The sequence below is a fragment of the Uranotaenia lowii genome, chromosome 2 (genome assembly GCF_029784155.1).
Source record: "Uranotaenia lowii strain MFRU-FL chromosome 2, ASM2978415v1, whole genome shotgun sequence".
Taxonomy (NCBI): Eukaryota; Metazoa; Arthropoda; class Insecta; order Diptera; family Culicidae; genus Uranotaenia; species Uranotaenia lowii.
Window position 1 is genome coordinate 321,951,756 of NC_073692.1, and position 20,197 is coordinate 321,971,952.

At 36.1% G+C, this 20,197-nt stretch overlaps 2 protein-coding genes across 2 annotated transcripts in view; both read left to right on the forward strand.

Moving 5' to 3' along the window:
• LOC129748903 (uncharacterized) overlaps window positions 1-20,197 on the forward strand; it is a 300,169-nt gene that overhangs the window by 120,359 nt on the left and 159,613 nt on the right. The window lies entirely within an intron of this gene.
• On the forward strand, window positions 18,009-19,258 carry LOC129748905 (oligodendrocyte-myelin glycoprotein-like). The gene is made up of 2 exons (XM_055743696.1): window positions 18,009-18,118; window positions 18,179-19,258. Exons 1-2 carry the CDS (start codon window positions 18,036-18,038, stop codon window positions 19,026-19,028), a joined length of 933 nt encoding a protein of 310 aa, XP_055599671.1. The 5' UTR covers window positions 18,009-18,035; the 3' UTR covers window positions 19,029-19,258.

The following is a 20,197-nucleotide window of genomic DNA, read 5'->3' on the forward strand; positions in this document are numbered from 1 at the left end:
GAAAAAAAAGTCGATGTTTTTCTCTAGAGTCAGGATGTAGGCTAATGGCTTTGAAACATCGGAATAAACCTTAACCCGGTTTCGGTATGTTGTTTTCTTTTTCCCGGTTTCGGTAGAAATTATATGATAGTGAATAATTGATTTCATATTATTTTATTGCCAATTATTTAACACTTAAACATTTAGTTAATCATACACGCGTTGTAAAGTTGTCTCTCAGTGTATAGTGTATGCCGTTCTCAAACATCTTTTAAAACCAAATCCTCCTTATGCTTGGGATTAGTTCTATCAGAGTTAGCAAACTTATTTTTCATAATCATAATTCTTCATAACAATAGTCAAGGAACTTGCCCACCCTTCTGTGCATTCGACTATTTCAACCCACTTTGGGAAACGACAAACCCATTTGCACACATTTTCTGATAAAATCGCATCCAGTGATGATAATCGCTGTCGAATCGGCCGAGCAAAACACATTGAGCAGCAAAACACACTCGAGAGTCAACACCCCCTCTGTTTTTCTCTCTTCAAATTTTTTTCCTTTTCAATTTGTAATATGCAAGCATGACCACATTTCCGTCCCAAATGACAGACGTACACGCGCGTTTATCGTTAGAATAATGTGAATACACAACATAGCTGTGGCTAGAATTGGTTCTTGTTTTTTTTTGCCTGCTTTCTCTTATCTCGATTTGTGCCAAGAACGATCAACACCGCATTATGCTCTATGAGAAGAAGAATTTTTTTTCTTCTGTTGCCTTGAAGCTCGACCACTGCCGTCGAGTCCTTTAGGGTGGTTTGCCACGAATATGCTAATATTGATAATAAATGCATATTTTTACGACACTCTACTGGAAACTTTTACGACTGTTTGTTTACAAATATTGACGATATTCTTGTTGATTCGGTAGGTTTCTACTAGAAAATTTTATAGCCAGTTTCATATTTTGGCAACTTCTGCTAATTAATTTTAATATAAATTTTGTTAGTAAAGAAACTGCTGTAACTAATTCGATAGTGATGATTCACAAAAAAAACTAATCGAATGAGTTGTAACAGCAAAACCATTTAATGGCCACACGATCGGTTTGCGTTTCCTCCATTTGATGATGCTCCAAAAAAGATACCGATTTAAAGCCATTTCTTCCCCTAATGGCTACCCTTAGGGTGCTCACTAGACGAAGGCAGTTGAGTTAAAGGCACCCCTTTTCTAATGACCGCTTGAAAGACGTTTGTTTTTCTGCTTCGTTTAAATAACATTTCAGAAACGGGTGCTGCTGATTGTTACGAAACTTTATCGTATCTTAAAAGATGCTTCACTCATTACCTGCAGCTGCTTTTTCATTTGAAAGTTTTAAGAGTTCCTACATTTAATGGGTTTCTTCAGTGTGGTCGATCAAAAGTTGTAACGTCCTAAATTATCATAATTGTGACATTTTCAGAAAAATTGTTTTTCTTTTGCAAAACTTTGAAATTGAAAATTTTGTTTAACATTATTTTTATGTATGTTTATAATTCTATTTATGAATTTGCATATTTCGAGCCTAAATTTATCAAACATTAAAAATTTAAGCTCGCAGCTATCTAATAAGCAAAAAACTTGGAATTTCTGTATGTCTGCTCATGGTTGGTCGGCTCCTCCCAAACAACAAAGAGTCGGGAGTAAATAACACTGTTTTCAGTTCGGCTTCTGAGTGTAATCCTCTTTCGCTGATCTTGCTCAACTCGAGACAGCAAGTGTGAGAGCGCTCGCTTCTGAGTTGGAGAAAGAGAATTCTATCCAAGAGCGGCTTAGAGCAAGTTCACTCGTGTTGGGGAAAAGTCATAGAAATTTTGACACTTGTAGCACATTTTGAAAATTTTACCATGCAAAAATGTTTTCAAGATCTTTGGGCGTTGTATTTTTTACAGCACTGTTTCTATTCCAGCTGTATGTAATAGAAATATTGCTATTTTTGCATCACAGCATGCGAGAATAAAACACGTTTTGTTAAAACTCTTGAAGGCCACAGAACTTGAAATGTTTTCGCATGGTAAAGTTTTCAAAATGTGCTAAAAGTGTCAATTTCTACCACTTTCTCCCAACACCAGTGAGCTTGCTCTTAGTGTTTCAGCCATACACCTCAGTGTGAATGAAGAAAACATTTATTTCGTCTCCCACCACACAACGTACAAAAATATCAACAATTTCTTCTCCGCTGTCAGGGTTGGCACATTCACATCATTACTCTCATAGAAAAAAAATGTTTTTCCCCGAAATAAAATCTGCACCGAAATGTGAACCAACAACAAAAAAGTTAACCAGTGAAAAATATTTGAAAAATCTGTGATTTTATTTTATATTTTGTTTGACTGATGATACCATTACCATTCTCTAAATTTTTAAATAATCAAAATTAAATAATTACTTAAAAGGTTTTTTTTTTAAATCCGGAAACTTCTTTCAAGTGTGCTATTTTTTTCAAACCAAACGTTTTCCTATTTCAAAACGCTCTTTGTGGTCTATTATTTCAAATGGTAAACTGGTATTAACCTTCTTACGTCTTCTATGCGGACAGAATCTGTACAAAATAAAATCTGTACTTTTTAAGATAAATCTGCAATTGTGGCAACAATGCCCACTGCTGTTTTGGATTTTTTTGTCTTACAAAAATAACTGTAAAGGTGGCCTTCAGGGGAGAGATGCCAGGTGGGTTCGTAAATACGGTAGCTGCAATCGTTAACAACGTTAATGCGAATCACAATTCCTATCAAATAAGTAAACGATCGTTAAAAAAGTTACTTAAAGTCGGTATAAATCGGATGTGATAAAAAGTTCTCCATGTTTGCAAATTTGTTCACCCGCGCGGAATTTAGATGAGAAAACAAACTCGTTTTTCTCTCTGCGATAAACAGTGCAACCAGATTACTTAAAATCAAATGGTTCATTTTTAAATATTGTCCAATGAGAGAAGCAGCAAATATTGTCGCTGGCAACGGTATGCATGTATTGAGAACAAAACTTGGTCTCTCTCGCATTCTTTCAGTATGTACGTAAGATGTTGAATATCGTCCAATTTGTATAATTCATATCACTCAAGACAAAAGTTAAAAATATGTATGTATATTGCCACCACTTTGGTAGGTAAGTTCTGTTTCTTCGAATTTTATGCGATGATTCTATAATGTATATGAAAAGTATAAAAAAGTTTGTTGAGAAATATATCTACAAAAATGTTTTCTGGGAATCAGCTAGCTAGTGGCATGTAGTTTGTATAGAAAAACACCGATCAAATATCATCTGAACCGAAGATTACCAGCATTGGCTTAAGAGACCAATTTTCACGGTATCAATGGTATCCCGAAAATCAGGACACCTCTGGCACCTTCGTTTTGGAGAGCAGCGCCTTTTCTCGTGAACGTACCAAGAAAAAAAATTTTTAGGTCTCAGATTCCTCCACAACCCAATACGCAATAGATTTTTCGGGAGAAGTGAATTCTCTTCATCAGTGGATGTGGATGCTCTCGCTCACTGTTATATGTTGACAATTTCACTCTTGATTGCAGTGCGATTTATCATTCCCCGCACAACATAGGGGGAGCAAACGAAAAAAAAATAGCACTCTCTTTCACTGGACAAGCCGATCTGAGGATGTGTCTGTTATCTTATAAACAGGTCTGACTTCAATTCTACAAGGTAGGATTGCTGCCCACCGGTAAAATAAACAAATATTCGCATTAACGTTGTTGCCACTGACCGTGGCCTAGAGGACAGCGTTCAAGTCTTCTAAGCCAGAGGTCGAGTCTCGGTCACGGCATACATAGTACTCTTTCTGTGGGTTGATGGTGTTAGCATTAGTAAAATGCTAGCCATTATATCCTTCAAAGATGTGCGCTTTAGGCTTAAGTATAATTTAGATCTCTTCAAAGAAACATGAAGTTTCACTGAGATCCTATATGTGTGTGTGTTCGTTAAAAAAAAAATACGGTGGTCAAACCGTGCGCAAAATGTTTAAATGGCTATTGGGGAGATATTTTGAAAAAAATCGTAATGGACAGCAAAACGAAATCCTACACCGGACACCTGGAAATCAGTCAGTGTTTCATAAAGATTGACACGATGGATGGCTAAATATACAAAGAATTGCCAGAGGGACGCAACATTATACGATTATTCTAAAAAACGTGTGACCAACATCTTATTGCTAGGTGCTAGTGAATCTGAGAGATGTTCTTCACACGGCTTGTATAAGGTTGCATCCCTCTGATTGCACATAAGATTATTTGATGTGTGTTGATTTCAGTGTTACACTTGGAATTAAGAATTGTTTTGCCACACAAGGTGTATCTTGGCAAATCTAGCATTATTTCAGAAAAATTCGATGATAAAAAACATTTACAACTTTTTTGTTAACATTAATTAAAATGTTATGAATTAGACTATCGAGACCGCTTTTATTGCCAAGGAAATTAAAATTTCAACATGCGACATTGGTGTCGCAAGTTCGCTAGTACAAGCTACTAGTGTTAGTACCTGTAGAAATTTATTAAGCTCCGATTTCAACTTGCGAACCCTCTAGTGAGAGGGTTTGCTATGTAGCTGACGAAAATAAGTGTCGCGAGTTCGCTAGTACAAGCTACTAGTGTAAGTACCGCTCGAAATCAGTTAAGCTTCGATTTCAACTTGAGACCAGTCAAGTTTAAGGGTTTGACTTTTAGATGACTAAAACTAGTGTCGCAAGTTCGCTAGTACAAGCTACTAGTGTTAGTACCGCTCAAAATGTGTTTCCCTGCACAGATTTCAACTTGCGATCGATCAAGTAAAAGATTTGGCTTGTAGGTGACGAAAACTAGTGTCGCGAATTTGCTAGTACAAGCTACTAGTGTTAGTAACGCTAGAAATTAGTTTTGCTCAGATTCCAACTAAAAAAAAGGGTTTGCTTTATTGGTGACGAAAAGTGACGAAAATTAGTGTCGCAAGTTCGCTAGTACAAGCTACTAGCGTTAGTACTGTGTCAAATCAGTTTAGCTCCGATTTCAACTTGCGACCCCTCTAATGAAAGGGTTTGCTTTATTGGCGACGAAAATTAGTGTTGCAAGTTCGCTAGTACACGCTACTAGTGTTAGTACCGCTAGAAATTAGTTCAGTTCCGATTTCAACTTGCGACCAGTCAAGTGGAAGGGTTTGACTTGTAGGTGACTTTAACTAGTGTCACTAGTTCGCTAGTACAAGCTACTAGTGTTAGTACCGCTAGAAATTAGTTAAGCTCCGATTTCAACTTGCGATCCCTCCAGTGAAAGGGTTTGCTTTGTAGGTGACGAAAATTAGTGTCAGGAGTTCGCTAGTACAAGCTACTAGTGTTAATACTGCTTTTTCACTTTCTGCAAGCAGAAGTTTCGATCCAATTTTATTTTTGCAACTAAGTTGAACCTGTGGTTGAACTCTTATTAGAAAATTTCAACTAGGAGAAGTTTGAATGTGCTTTCACTTTTTATTTTATAAGAAAAATCTCAACCCACATTTTGATTTGTTTAAAACAATACTTTCAATCTGCTTCCAAATTTCAACTAGTAGCCGTTTTGGTCAGTTTTCATGTTCAGCAGCTGTTTCAAGAAGCTCTCACATTTCCAAAGAGCAAAAGTTTAAATACGCCATAATTTTACTCTATTTTTTTATCGACTTAAACTTAAATTCTACAACAGAAATCAACATTTCACAATCCCATTTTCGTTTTTATACTTTCAAAATGTGAATGTTCCAATAAGCTCGACAGAAGTCTCAATCGGTCTTCACATTTTGAACAAGCTGACAGAAGTCACAATTCGCGGCAACATACTTAGCAAGCAGAAATATTAATGTGTTTTAGCATTTTTAACAAACGGACGTCTTAATTCGTTTTTAAGTTTTCAAAAAGGTGAAGTTTCTATTTCACCTTTAAAAGTGAACTGAAGTCTCAATCAACTTTCAGATTTTAAACTAGACAAATCAATTTTTTCTTGTTTTCAACCAACATAAATATTAATCTTGTTTAATTTTGTCAAAGGCTGAAAGTATAGCATGAAAAATATGCAATGCAATTTTTTAAAAGGCACAAGTAATGATTTCAATTGAATTTATTATTTTGCAATGCCAAAAGACATACCCCTGTTAAACAGCTAATAACTTTTTTTTCTTATAAGATATTAAGTTACGGACTTAGACAAAGTTAATCAGCGGTAAATTTCCTCTGGAGGATTTATAAATTGGCACATAAAACCATTAGCAGGCACAAAAATTAGGTTGGTTTATTCAATTTTCCCATACTGACCAAAAAGTTGAAATTTACTCATTTAAACGTTTCTTAAATTTTTTTACGAGTCAGTAAAACGACAGTTATTCTTTACTGAAGAAGGCTACAATAAAATAGCCGAATCGTGTGAAAATTATTTAGTAAAATTATTTGTCTTGATAAAAAAAAATTAATAAGCTATAAATTATGAAAATTCATAATTCAAATTAACTAGTTGCTAAACATAATGTTATGAGCAAAGTTTGGTGAAGCATCATATTCGATTCTAGTTGGTTTCAAAATCTAATATATAAAGATGAGTTGGACTATATATGTTTGTATGCACCTTATACAAATCGACACCGCTTAACCGATAAGCCTGAAATTTGGTACAGAGATGTATTTGGACCAGGGTAAGGTTTTAGTGAAAGTTCTGAGCCCCTCCCGCCTAAGAAAAGGGACCCTCCCATACTTTCGTTTTTATTTTCACAAATCAAAAGTCATGGCACCCATTTGGCAGCCGATTTTCGTTTCCTTTGGCGGGTTGTTTTCACCATCACCATTGGCCGGGCGTAAGAAACGGCCATCCAGAGTTCACATGTACTGGAAAGCAAATCAAAGCTTGCTGAGCGTTAAAGATTTGAAAGGGGAAATTTTGGCGGGTGTTTTTTGAACCTTCTACTGCTGAAAGCACGTGGTACCGGTAGATACGAGAATTTTGGATGCAATAATGAGCTAATATTTCGGATTGAAAAATACAACTAACCTGTAAATTATGTATTGACTTGAATTATAGTGGTTTTCAAAGTACTCTCTACCACTGCTTCTGGGCTTTGGAGTCTATAAGAATATACAGTGTGTGAAGTATGGATGCAGTGATTTATCTTCATTATGAATTTGGATTGAGTACTGAAAACATATTAAGTAATTTTCTTAAAATCAATCTTTTTAGAACCAACCATTTTCGTATTTTTAGAATTCCTCATAGAGAAAGATAAAATAATAAAATTCAGAGTTATAAGTTGAGAGCTGTGATGTCAACGCTTTGAAAGCCGTCTCAAAAATTTAACTTGCATTATCTGGAAAAACCAAATCCAACGCAAGAAACTTTATTTGAAATTAAGTATGAGGTTTTAAGTTTTATACAATTCAATTTTATCGGTCAATCTATGACTTTTATAAAAATGTTGATCATAAATGTGTTCAATTTTACCATCCAATTATGCGAAAACTTAAACCGTTAAGTACTGCGAATTCAATCAAATTATTTCCAAGAATTTTTACTTTATCACTCTTCACAATAATTAATGAGATTTTTTTTTCCAAGAATGTAAAAATTTAAAAAAAATCTTTTGTAATAACATCATAAAATGGGCGGTTTGGGTTCCGTGATAATTTTTTTTGGATCACTTCAAAAAACTATTAGTGGAACTTGGAACATTTAAGAAAGACTAATGAAACAACAGTGTGGAAAAAACAACGAAAAGTACACATCCATTTGAAAACATGCAAAATGAGTCTTCAACAAGTTTAAAAAACCAAATACAAACACATACAGGATCTCAATGAAACTTAATGTGTCCTCGAAGAGATTCCTTTTACTTAATTCTAAGCGTACATCTTTCGAGTATATGATGGCTAGCATCTCACAAATGCTTAAACCACTAAACCACAAAAGTTTACTGTGTATGCCGTGACTGGGATTCGAACTCATGGCCGTTGGCTTGGAAGACTTGAAGGCCACGAGCTGCGGCAAGTTTCGGAAGCCTTCTTAGAATTTTTTGGACAAATTAAACTTGAATATAGCATACGGGGGAGCATTTGGCATATAGCGTCCGAAGAGATCATCTCCAAAAGAGATTTTATTTGTTGGGTGGTGGGAAACATAAAAATATAGTTTAATCATTTGAAGAAGAAAAATAAGAAGGCCAAAGCTATTCAAGCTTCCTTCAAGAAAGGGTGGGTATAAAATGTTTTTCGGTATGAAATGAAAAAGCATTCATGGTAAATTATTTTTAATTTCTATGAATACAAACCTCATAACTATAAGTATTTCAAAAATATGAAAAAGGGAAACACAGTAAATATTCTCATTTAAAACTTGAAAAACACTAACAAAACTTTCAAAGCTTACATACATGGCACAACATGGGTAAAATTTTCTCATAATAAATATATAAAACATATTGAATACAAAGCTACCAAAATTTTGTAAAGTTAAACGATTCATTTTGATTTATATTTTATGCAAACCCGAGCAAGGCCGGGTAAATCAGCTAGTTCTGTTTATAAAGTTAGATACAGGTTATTGATAATTTTAATTTTGTTTATGAATATTTTATACTGATTTAGAATCATTATTCTCAATTCTGATTCTGATGTAGAATCCTAAATTTAAATTCTGATTCTGAGCCTAAATTTCGGTTTTGAAGTGTAAGTCAATTTTTGTTTAATTTAGTACCAATCAGATTTAGCAGAACTAAAACTAAATTTAGAATAAAAAAATAAAACTCTAAACTAATCCTATCAAAATTCTGTTCCCATGAGAAATCGTGACCGAACGTGATTTTCCCGTAGCTGTCAGTAATGTCTTCATTCTCAACATAACGGTTGTTTTCATGTTAGCTCAGCCTGCAGTATAGCGAGAAAATTGCACCGGTACGGTGTTATGCTGGTTGACTTCATTGCTACATTATTAACGATGCTACCCAAGTCACGAAAAACCGCGACAAATCGTAAGAATCCGATCAAACTAACAACGAATCGAACGCTAGAATCATTTTTGAGAAGGGTGTTTCAACAATAGACAGAGTTTATAAGAATGCTAGTTTTTTTCCCTTTGGCGGACTACTACGCTGGATTTTTAAATATCTTTTTCAAATATTTCGCCCTAAAACTTCAAACCCAGAACTCAGAACCCAAGAAGACAGTGCTGCTGTCTTGTTTTTTTTTCGATTCATTCATAAAAGGGTTCTTCACCGAGGCAGCAAACAAACAACACGACTTTCCTGGTAGGTTATGTCATTTTTCTTTATTTTTTCTCACCACTATTCCATTTCAGAGTGTCTTATTTGTTTCAAGACTTTAGGCTGCTCATAAATTCCGAAGCCTCCAGCCAGGCACTTTCGCTCCCGGCCAGCTAGAGCTTGTACAATTCCCTACATAAGCCCTACAATGTTGCTCTAGGATGGCCAAATCGTAATGGATGCAATTGCAAATACATGTACCGATTTTTGTTTTTTTTGTTTCGGTTCCATTCGGTAAAATGTATGTTTGCAATCATGTACCTTCTCTCACAACAATTCCCGATCTTCAATACGAATTATTCTTTAGCAGGCAAATTGAGTTGCTGCAATAATGATGAAGCGAAATGCTAAACAAATACACGATCTCCTAGGGCCGGCACACTTTATCTACGAGTTGCTGTTTGCATTTATTGGTCGATTGTGTTGAGAGAATTGTACGTACACTGCTGCTGAATATGGAAGAACAACTTTTTAGCGATGGCGTGTCGGCATGAAGGATGGATTCATATTTTGAAAGTTCAAATATCTTTCCAAAGTGGGTTTGCGTTTGGGATAGTTTGTAAAGTAAAGAAGGTAAAGTGTTGTAAAAAGGTAAAGTGTTGTATAAAAAAAGTTTATTTGTTCTTCTAACCAATTGTTTTACAAAAGAAAGTTAACTAGATGGTTTAACAATCGAGAAAACCGTGACGTTATTTTTGGGATATTTAATATCCCAAATTGAATATCATTCTATTTTTTTAAGAAATTCAAAACATCTGAGAGCATTATCTGAAATTCAATCACAACTAATGATAATCAGTGGGTGGTCATTTAGCCTAATGGCGAACGTCTTTCGCTTATAAGCCAGAGGTCCTGGAAGCGAATCCAGCCATTCTAAAATGTAGGTTAAGGAAATTTTGTTAGTTTTTGGACATAAAAATTAACACTTATACCACGAAATGTATCAATGTAACAAAAATTGTAAACTATACTGAGTATAAAAAAATGCAAAATATTTCTACGGAGTATAAACAGATTGTAAACTCTACGGAGCTCAGTTGGCAAGTCAGTTGCTTTCTAAGCCGATGTCCGTGAGTTCGAGCCCAAGAGTAAACATCGATCACAGTTGTACCGGATCAGTTATTCAATGACTGTCCGCCAACTGCATCGTTGATATAAGTCGCGAATGACATAAAAATGTAAAAACGACTATAATCGTAACAAAAAAAGATACGCTAGTCATATAGTCTCATTAACTGGACCATAATAGGAGCTAGTCAATAAAATAGCATTGGCAAGAAAATAGAAGAAGATGATGATAATCAAAGCTGCGAATGACCAATGTCAGACATCCAATGCCCGTCGATTTTGATAGTGCCTTGAATGCGATACTAAATTGTGGTCAGCGACATAAGCTTACATTGTCATGACCAAGTTTAGAGATCAACATCATGATTATTACGAGATTTTTTGTCACAGTCAAGGATTTCATTTGGTCCGGTATCCACTGATAACCCGCAGGTTTATCAGCCGACATGTCGACATGACTCGTGAAGCTGTCGTCGATCATCACCTCTAGGTGTATAATTGCGCGTTTGAAAACGATAATACACGGCTAAACTGCAATGATACCTGTTTGGGATGAGCTCAGGTTGGTGATCAGCATCATCTCGGTTTTGTGGTGGGCTAGACGCAGGCATCCTTGGAATGCATCCAGCTTTCTACTGCTTGGATAGCTACTGTGGCAAATAGCTGTACCTTCGAGGATCCTCTCGCCAGGAGGACTAGATCATCCGCAAATCCTACGAGTTCAGCTCCCGATGGGAGGCTAATTCGTAGGAGCTAATCGTACGTAATGTTCTACAGGACCGGGTATAGTATAGTATAGTATAGTATAGTATAGTATAGTATAGTATAGTATAGTATAGTATAGTATAGTATAGTATAGTATAGTATAGTATAGTATAGTCTAGTATAGTATAGTATAGTATAGTATAGTATAGTATAGTATAGTATAGTATAGTAAAGTATAACATAGTTATAGTATAGTAAAGTGTAGCACCCCGAATATTTAGTTGGATTTTAATATTACTCAGCACACCAGATCAAATCAAGTGCGTAGGTAATCCAAGTATCAAGTACACTTGTTGGCAGCTAACAACCGCTGAAAGTAATACCCATTTACTTATTGATGGTGCAGGAAAGTACCAGCTCCATTCCACAAACGCAGCAGCAATGGCGTTGGGCTAATCCCGCTGATCCAGCTGCCATTGATACCATCTTCTCGCAGCAGTAGCAGCATGGTTTTGGTTCACGGTAAACGAGTTTATTATTAGACCTGTCATCCACGCCGAGCGGGAGAGCTCAACGATAAAATATCATCCTGCTGTGCCTTTTCCAACTGTCCAGTTTGTCTGGTGAAGTGGTTCCATAGTGCTGTATGCATGCCGGGAGAAGCGGAAAGTAATTGGAACTAATAATTGCATTTTATGCCGTTGCACCGCCGCCGACCAGTCGGAGCCGTACAGCGTTTCTGGTCCAATCAGATTGTCACTATCCGCGTTCGGTCAAATGTTATGAGAACTCGGTGACGGTAATCTGATAGATGCCCGGGCAGTAATCTGTCACAACTGGACGCGATGCGTATCACTAATGTGCACCGTAAATACTAATAAGGAACTGCTGAGCTGCGAGAGATCTGTTAACGCCCCATGAACGTCAGAGTCAGCGCACAATAGTGTTGTGAGTTTTACGCTAGATTGGATAATACACTAAATTATACGGTTGAGTTAGGTTTTCATACATCCCTTGGAGGGATATAAAAAAAAGTGAAGAATTTGAAAAAGAAGTTAAAGGTGTTAAATTGTTCAATGATTCAATAAGCTTCAATCTATCACTACCAAAACGGTCAAGAAATAGTGTTACTGTAATAAACTGTCAGTTTTGCAGTTTGCACCATTATGGCTTAGAAACCTGTTCAGCCACAATATCGAAAGCGATACTTTTATGGCGCTTCCAATACAAAAATAAACCACAATCACCGGTTGTAATGGTTGCGGTTAAACACGATTTAGTACATACTAATTGACATCAATTAGGGCTCCTCGCATCTGGCTGTCATTTGAAACCTTTACCGGCAACAACGGTTTGCCAGGCCAATGTTCGCTTATGCCAGTAGGTACATAGGAATTGATCTCGGTACCTACGATGATAATCGACCGTAGACCTTTCTCTCAAAGGAGAGCGAAAAAAAAGGGAAAACGAAAACCTCATCAATAGGCAGCAATCGCTCCCAAATCAATGGAAGATAATTTAGCGTCAAATTATACACCTCAATGGACTAATTGAGTCGCTCGAGGCGCTAGTTTGTACACTTGCAGTCTTACAGGTGCGTTCAGTTACTTATAGGCTGGAAGTCTCGCGAAAAGTACTGCTTCGGTCCACACCGGCTCTAAATGTACTACAATTAACTGTTGGCGACTCTAAACTGAACGATTTATCAATTGCTGTGCGAGGGAGTGTAGGATGTACGTTCGTGATTGAATGAAAGCCAAACTAGCAGCTATGTTGTACATTGGAAGAGTGTTGCACACACTCGGCGCTCACTGACTGGTCACTTGCGGACCTAATTGTGAGCAATTGCGCAATTACTTAACGATCCGCCTGCAGGAACCGTTTCTGGGTATCCTTCAATCGTTGTTTATGCAGCGGGGATTGGAATACAGTCGATTAGCGGAGTTCCTCGCAGCAGTTTTCTTTAATCCCTTATTTCGCATATAGAAGGTGATCAGAAATGATATCTTGCTCTGAGTTTGTTTATAAAACATGAAATTTGTATGCTTCATAAACATTTTTAATCTAAGTTGAAACTTCGGAGAGGTCTGCACACTGACTACTGAATACTAAATCTTTACTTTTAAAATAAGACAACGACAGTAACGTAATAAATCCAGTGCCAAACTCGCAAAATGTACCCGTTTATAGCCTCTAAAACATGTAGATAGGTTCTTAACTTTAAAAGCTTTTACAAGTTTATATAACTGAAACGCTTATTTTGAGAACACAATTTCATATCGCTGGTTCAGAGAAGTAATCGAATTACATATCAATCTTCTTATATTTCATCAAAATCAAGCAAGGAATAAAACAGAATACTAAACTAATCACTAATCACTAATCGTACTTCCACAGCCAGAACTTATGTCCGATCCCGGAGAATAAGAAAATATTTTTATTATTCTTTTTGTCTTTGCTCATATTTTCTATTATGTTAACATAAATACATTAAAATAATAGAACGCATGAAATGGCCGGGCCCACTGTGGAGCAGAGAACGCAGAGACATCTGGAACACAGGAACAGAAAGAAACGTGGACCACCAGTACCATACGTTTCAAATGGGCAATATCGTTGGAAGCATGCTAAGAAAAATGCTCCTTGATGAAGTAACCATGCGTAATGTGATGGAACTCCGCCAATCACTAGGACCATTCTAGAAGGGCTGGAAATGATTTATTTTGTACACAGAAATACTAAATTTTAGATTAAAAGCATTTTGAAGAATTTAATGATAAAAATAATAGGATTCTTAAGTTTAAATTTTTATTCTCATTGTTGAGGATTTCAGTGTACAATCATTTCTGGTCATCGACCAAGGATAAAGCGCCTTTACTCGCTCTTGAAAATAAAAAAGAGAAACGGAAAATATCAGTAGATCATGAAACCTTTCGAGGTCTGTTCAGAGCTCGAAAGGCTTTTTCATAAAATTCATTTCCCCTTTACATTTATTCTGCATGAAAATTGCAAAAAAAATAGAAAAAAAAAATTCAGAAAATATACTTGTGAGCTAAATTTCAAAATCACACACACATCTTACCTATAGGCCGATATCCGAATTTGAGCCTTTAACCTACCGCAAATGATGGGTTTTGAATCTCATACACCAGGCAACCTGAACTCCAGATCCTTATGATAATATCATGATAAATTTCGCCCAACTCCTTAAACGCCTCAATGATCGACGAAATTTTATCCCTTTCATCTTCCCTTTCTTTTCCATTTTTTCATTTTTTCTGCTCATTACTCATCACGCAAGAATCAATCAATTGGAATAACATAATTGGAATAGTGAATTGATTCTTAAATCAAAACCGAATACACACTTTTGGGAACCATTTAACATAAAAACCATTTCACTGCCGGGGAATCGAATCTCAGCTATTCCGCTCTTCCCAATATGCTCTTCCGTTTATCAATCAACCACGTGTTGATACATACTTAACACAATTTTTGCGATGCTTGCGGGAGTAAAAAACTTGAAAAAATTATTCGTAGTGGTCAATTTCACAAAAATATCCATTATTCACTATTAACATTTTAAGCTTTAAAGGCAGCACAAAGTAGAGTCTACAAGAATGCTCCGCTGGAGAAAAACAACAGCAGAACTTGGATACAAACGGGGCAAAAGATGCCATTCGCACTTGTGAACACTATTGGTCACTTATTTTCCTTCTCCGCAGCTGGGTTTTGAGACCACCTAAACTCCGAACCAACCGGATTTAACTACGATAAGAAATTTATGGTAATAAATTTTCATTTCCCCCGAAAAATTAAACGCAAAAAATGCACGAGCAGAAAAACACGACCGCACTCAACCAAGGCTTACTTAGTTCCCCAAGCAAGGAATAAAACAGAATACACTATTAAAGTTATAAATTACTGCATATGCCTGCTTCAAGTTCAGATTCATCTTAGTAAGCAATTTTTGGTCAATGCATTTTTTACGAATTCTTTCAAGCAATTTAAAACCTCATTATTGATTTCATAAATATCAAATCAACGCATATTTGCAAAGTTTTTAAGTTTACTGGTCTCCCTGAAAAATTGTGTAGGTGTTTCGAATTAAAAAAAAAACATTACATGGAATTTCAAAATTTATTCTTATTTTTTGCGCACAGAAAAAAAACATAAAATTTCAGTGGAATTTTTCAAAAATTCAAAATTTGATATGATATGTGTATCGGGAAACTCATCCATAAACGTTAAATGAATTCTATTAAATTTTTAATAACACGTTACCAACGCTAAGCTATTTAAATTTTGTTTTATTTTCATAATTATTGAAACTAAGCAAAAAAAATAAAAAATTTAAATACTTACCTACCAGAGTTTTTGAATAATAAACAAATGTTGTAAAATATTGATGTGAATGTGGGTCGAAGAATTTGTAAAGTTTGATATGATCTGTTTTATTCAAATGATATAAACCAACCATAGTTTGGCCACCCATGACTTAGATCATAAATTTACATTAGGGTTAAAAATTTCATGATCGAATTTTGAAAAACGAGCATTTACATTTTGTATATTGATCCAAAAAACTGACCTGTTCAGCCTGTGCTAAATTTCAACTGAATCGTACTTGATTTAGGAGGGCCTCAAAACGCTCAAAGTTTTGACTTTTTTAACCCTCAAAATTATCATAGGGGAGAACTAAAGGAAATCGGAAAAATCGAATTTTTAATTTTGATGCCAAATGGCTTAAAAATGCATCAAACTTCAAAATCTGATGATATCAGGAAAAAAAATTTTTGGTCAAAAATCGACTTTATGGAACCAAGCCGTTTTTCGGAAAACGACTAGGTCCCAGAAAGTCAATTTTGGGTCGATTTTTTATTTCTAGAGAAAACACCAGAACTTGACGGTTCATACATTTCCATTAGTCATTTTTCCCCAAAATTAAAATTTCGATTTTCCGGATTTCCTTTGGTCCTCTCTTGTGTGATTTCAAAAAAATTCTTAAATCGATTTTTAATAAAAAAAAATTTTGAGATAATATCAGATTTCGACGTTTCATGCATTTTTAAGTCAATTGGCATCAAAATTAAAATATCGATATTTTCGATTTCCTTTGTATCCCATTTGATGATTTTTTAAAGGTAGATAACCGAACTTGGGCGCTTTTAGGTACCCCTAAATGGAGTTAGATTGAGCTGGAATTTTTCACCAATCTACATAATGTATATGGTCGGTTTGAGAAATTCGGACGAAATATGTGCCAAATAGAACAAAACAACAAAGTCCTGATCTCAATAAATTTAAAAAAGTTTTTTTTCGAGTTATGGAACTTTGTTTGAAAAGTTTAACAAAATGTGATTTGAGGATCCTTAAAAAAGTTTTCCAAATGAAAAAAAATATAATGAAAAGTTTATTCCAATATGTAAATCGTTGCCATACTTCCAAAGCGATAGTAAGCGCCCCTTTTTTTGAATAAAAAATTCCAAAATGTTCGTTATGGGTTTAATTGATCCCTTTAATCTAAAAAAATATATTTTTCTTTTGAATGGATCATTATCATTAGTTATCACGAAATTACTAATATTTGTCCAATAGCTGATGTTTACCTAATAATTATCTGTTAAAAAGGACTCAAAATTTTGTATTTAACTGAAAATTAGAAAATTGTGCCTTAAAGTATGCAATGACTGTAGGATAGTAGACAAACTTTTATTCTTCGTCGTTATTCTCTTCGGCTGATACTTACAAACTATGAAATGAGAACTAACATATTAAATAGTCAATAGGCTTTTTATCTTTGGGTTTTGTTAGATTTTTGCCTAGGGTCAGGGCATCCGGAATTAAGGATCACGTCTCCTTTAGTAAAAGATCAAGTCTCTTTTAACTTAAAAAAATATCACTTTTTTTTCGTCTCACGAAAATGCTTCTAGCTCATCTACATGTTCATGTATCGTTCCAACTTTTAAAACATATAAACTCCAAATTTCAAGCTGTCATAAATTGCAAATTTGTTCAAAGTCTTCGAAACATTTTAAATCGAAAGTTTATTGATGCACATGCTTTTCGATGTAGACTAAATATGAAATGCGATTTGTATTTAAAGTGTTAAACATTACATGGAAAACTTGTGATTCTTCTTAAATTTCAATAACAAAAACTAAATTAAATTGTAAACAAACATTTATGACATTGAGGCTGCCATGTCGACCTAAAACAAACCTGTTTTCAATACTAAGTTAACAAAAGTAACGGTCCAGCTCCCGGAAACGGTACTTAATTACCCTACGGAGTTCTGTCTGCTGTATCGATATCATTTCCTACCAAAAGTCACCTTTAAAAGACTCGGTTATTTCACATCATCCACTGCCATCAAGGCAATCTACTTACGAGGGGGACCCAACCGGGGCCGGATAGCTCCTTTTAAGGAAAATCACGAATCCGTAACCGTAAACCCCTTTCAGAACATACAAATTTATCCATCAAGCACCAGTAAGGAATCAGCAAGGCGCCACAAATCGAAACTTAACCGGGCGAGGTAACTTTATCTCTTTACTTTGTACGACGACGATGATGATGATGACGTCGTTATCCACCTTATGATGCTGTACATCAAGAAACAGAACAGGAAGTAATTTTATCTGGGCTCCGCGATCCATCTGCTATCCGCGATCCGTGGACTCTCGGTTTCTTTGAGCGCGTTTCTTTGGACCAAATTACAGGGGGCGGGAATTATTGCGGGAGGTTATACCGCTCCATGATTTAGATTAATTAGTGTTTCCTTGGGCCGGTATCACTGCTCCGACTGCAACAAACAACAAGACTAGGCAAATGACAACGTGGCAAATTGTGACACATTTTCGCACTCTGGAGATTTGTAGGTTTAAAACTGAAAAATTGCGTTGCGTGATTAGATTTATTACCGACGAGAGGTTATTCGGATCTAGGCAGGGATGGGAAAGAATTTATTTGGAAAGTGCATCTTGTGATGAGGATCATTGCAGTCCAGGCATTCCGAACAGTCAGACACAGAGGGTTTCCGAAAATGGATTTCTCGAAATCAGTTTTGTGGTAAGATTTTACATTTTTGGTATGTTCAGAATTTTTAGCGAGTGTTTATTTTCTCCAAAGGATTTTTGTGATCGGCATCGGTTGCGCTTCTTCGATGAACTTAAATTGCAGTGAAGCTAGAGACGATGTTTGTGAACTAAATCATATCTACCTATCAGAATATACGGACGTTTCCGATTGGGAGTTTCCAGATCATCATGATATAGTCTTCAAAGCGGGTGCCGAAACTATTATTTCCTGCATCACGAAAGAGGTCGCAGAGAAGCTAACAAACGCCCAATCGATCCAGCTACAAAACGTATCGCTTTCGTCATTCTATCTTTGGGAACATCTGTTGAGCCTGGATGCCTCCTACAACTATCTATCGGAGCTCCTAGTTGATCCCGGAATGCTGTACAACCTTAAATCTCTGAACCTGGAGCACAACAGAATCCAAAATATTGACTTCCTGAAGGGTCTCTTCAAGCTCAGAGATGTTGACGTCAGCAATAACTATCTGGATAAAATTGACCTATCAGTCCTCGACTCCGCCAAGGATCTAACAACCCTAAAACTTTCCAACAACCGCATCCGAATCATAACCACCACAATCGGCGATATGCTGCATCTGCCTCGTCTTACAACTTTGATGCTCAACAACAACCAGCTCTACATTTTGGACGCCAGCCAGTGGCAGTTCAGTGTCCTGCAGGATCTATTCCTGGCCAACAACCGCCTGTCCTATATCAGCATGTGTGAAGTGCAAAACTCGTTCCCACGTCTTCAAACGATCTATCTCGATGGCAACAACTGGGAGTGCTCCTATCTCAACAACACCGTCAATCAGATGCAACAATCCGGCATTAAGCTGGTCAACTTTGGTTCCCAAAATTGCACGGCGGAAGCCGTCGAAGGTGTTTGTTGCTCCTGAAAAAAAGTGTCACTGTGGAACAAACAACTTGATACCGAAGCAAAAAAACCAACCTAAAAGAAAAATAAACCCCCTTTAATCGGAGAGGTGATCGAACGAAATGAAGAGAAGAAAAAACCGGAAAGGATCAGTGCCAATCAGTGTAGGCTAATTAAATTATTTAACGTTAATGTGTTCTCCGGAGCTAATAAACCAGTTGATTTATTGAAATTGTGCAACTGCTTGTTTGGATGGGAACAGGATTTTCGAAACCCCGTTGGTTGGTTCAATTGGAAGTTGGTGAAGCGAGAAAACCTTGACTCCGAAATTGCAACACTCGAGGTGAATTAAGTCGTTTAAATTGTTGTTGGTGTAAAAACAGGTGGGGAAGGGAAAATAATAAGTACCGGCGAGTTATTTTGCCGTTGACATCATAAAAGTAAATTATAATTTTGACGATATAATTAAGAAGAACAAGTGCAAAAATTTCATAATTTGAACCTGCGCCTAATGGAAATCATATTTTTAGGATATTTTAACTAAAAACTGAGCTTTGATTATTTCTCGTAGCGCATTCGAACATATCTTTATTAGCTGATGCTCTCACAGTACCCAAGTAACCATGCGCATTAAAATAGCAGTTAAATTCGCCAAAACTGGCACACACAGCTAAGAGAGAAAGAAGAGAAGCTCTAAAGCTGTTTTAAGATAGCATTTTGACCAGTTATTATACAGGTCGGACTCGATTGTACGTTCACCTAAATTTTTTTTCGGAACGTCGGAAAATTTAAGCCTCGAGAACTTTTTTTTACGTATGCTGAATGTGAAAAAAGAGAAATAATTTATTTTATTTATTTGAATGTCCTTCTCACGACATAACCTGATGAACAATATTCCTCCAATTCACTCGGTTCATGACAACCGTTCTCCAACTTCTCGGGCAACCCATATTCGTCAGATCACGTTTTACTTGGTCTAACCCGGAGAACTGAAATGAAGGGAGAAAATTCGTCAAAGATCACACAAATTGTACAGCCAATAATTGAATTTGTGGTAATTTGTTGTAATTTGTTAGAGAAAATTAGAAGGTTTGAGTCCAAATGAGAGAAACCAGTGCTCGGAGAGAGTGAAAATGTGCTAATTGTTGCAAATAGTTGCAATTTGTGAAGCAGTTGTGGTGATCATTACCA

Bases quoted from the DNA above. Each gene is read 5' to 3' on its own strand.
- LOC129748905 (XM_055743696.1), top strand. From the start codon at position 18,036: ATGAGGATCATTGCAGTCCAGGCATTCCGAACAGTCAGACACAGAGGG. The intron at 18,119-18,178 runs GTAAGATTTTAC...TTTTCTCCAAAG, and splicing joins TTCTCGAAATCAGTTTTGTG to GATTTTTGTGATCGGCATCG.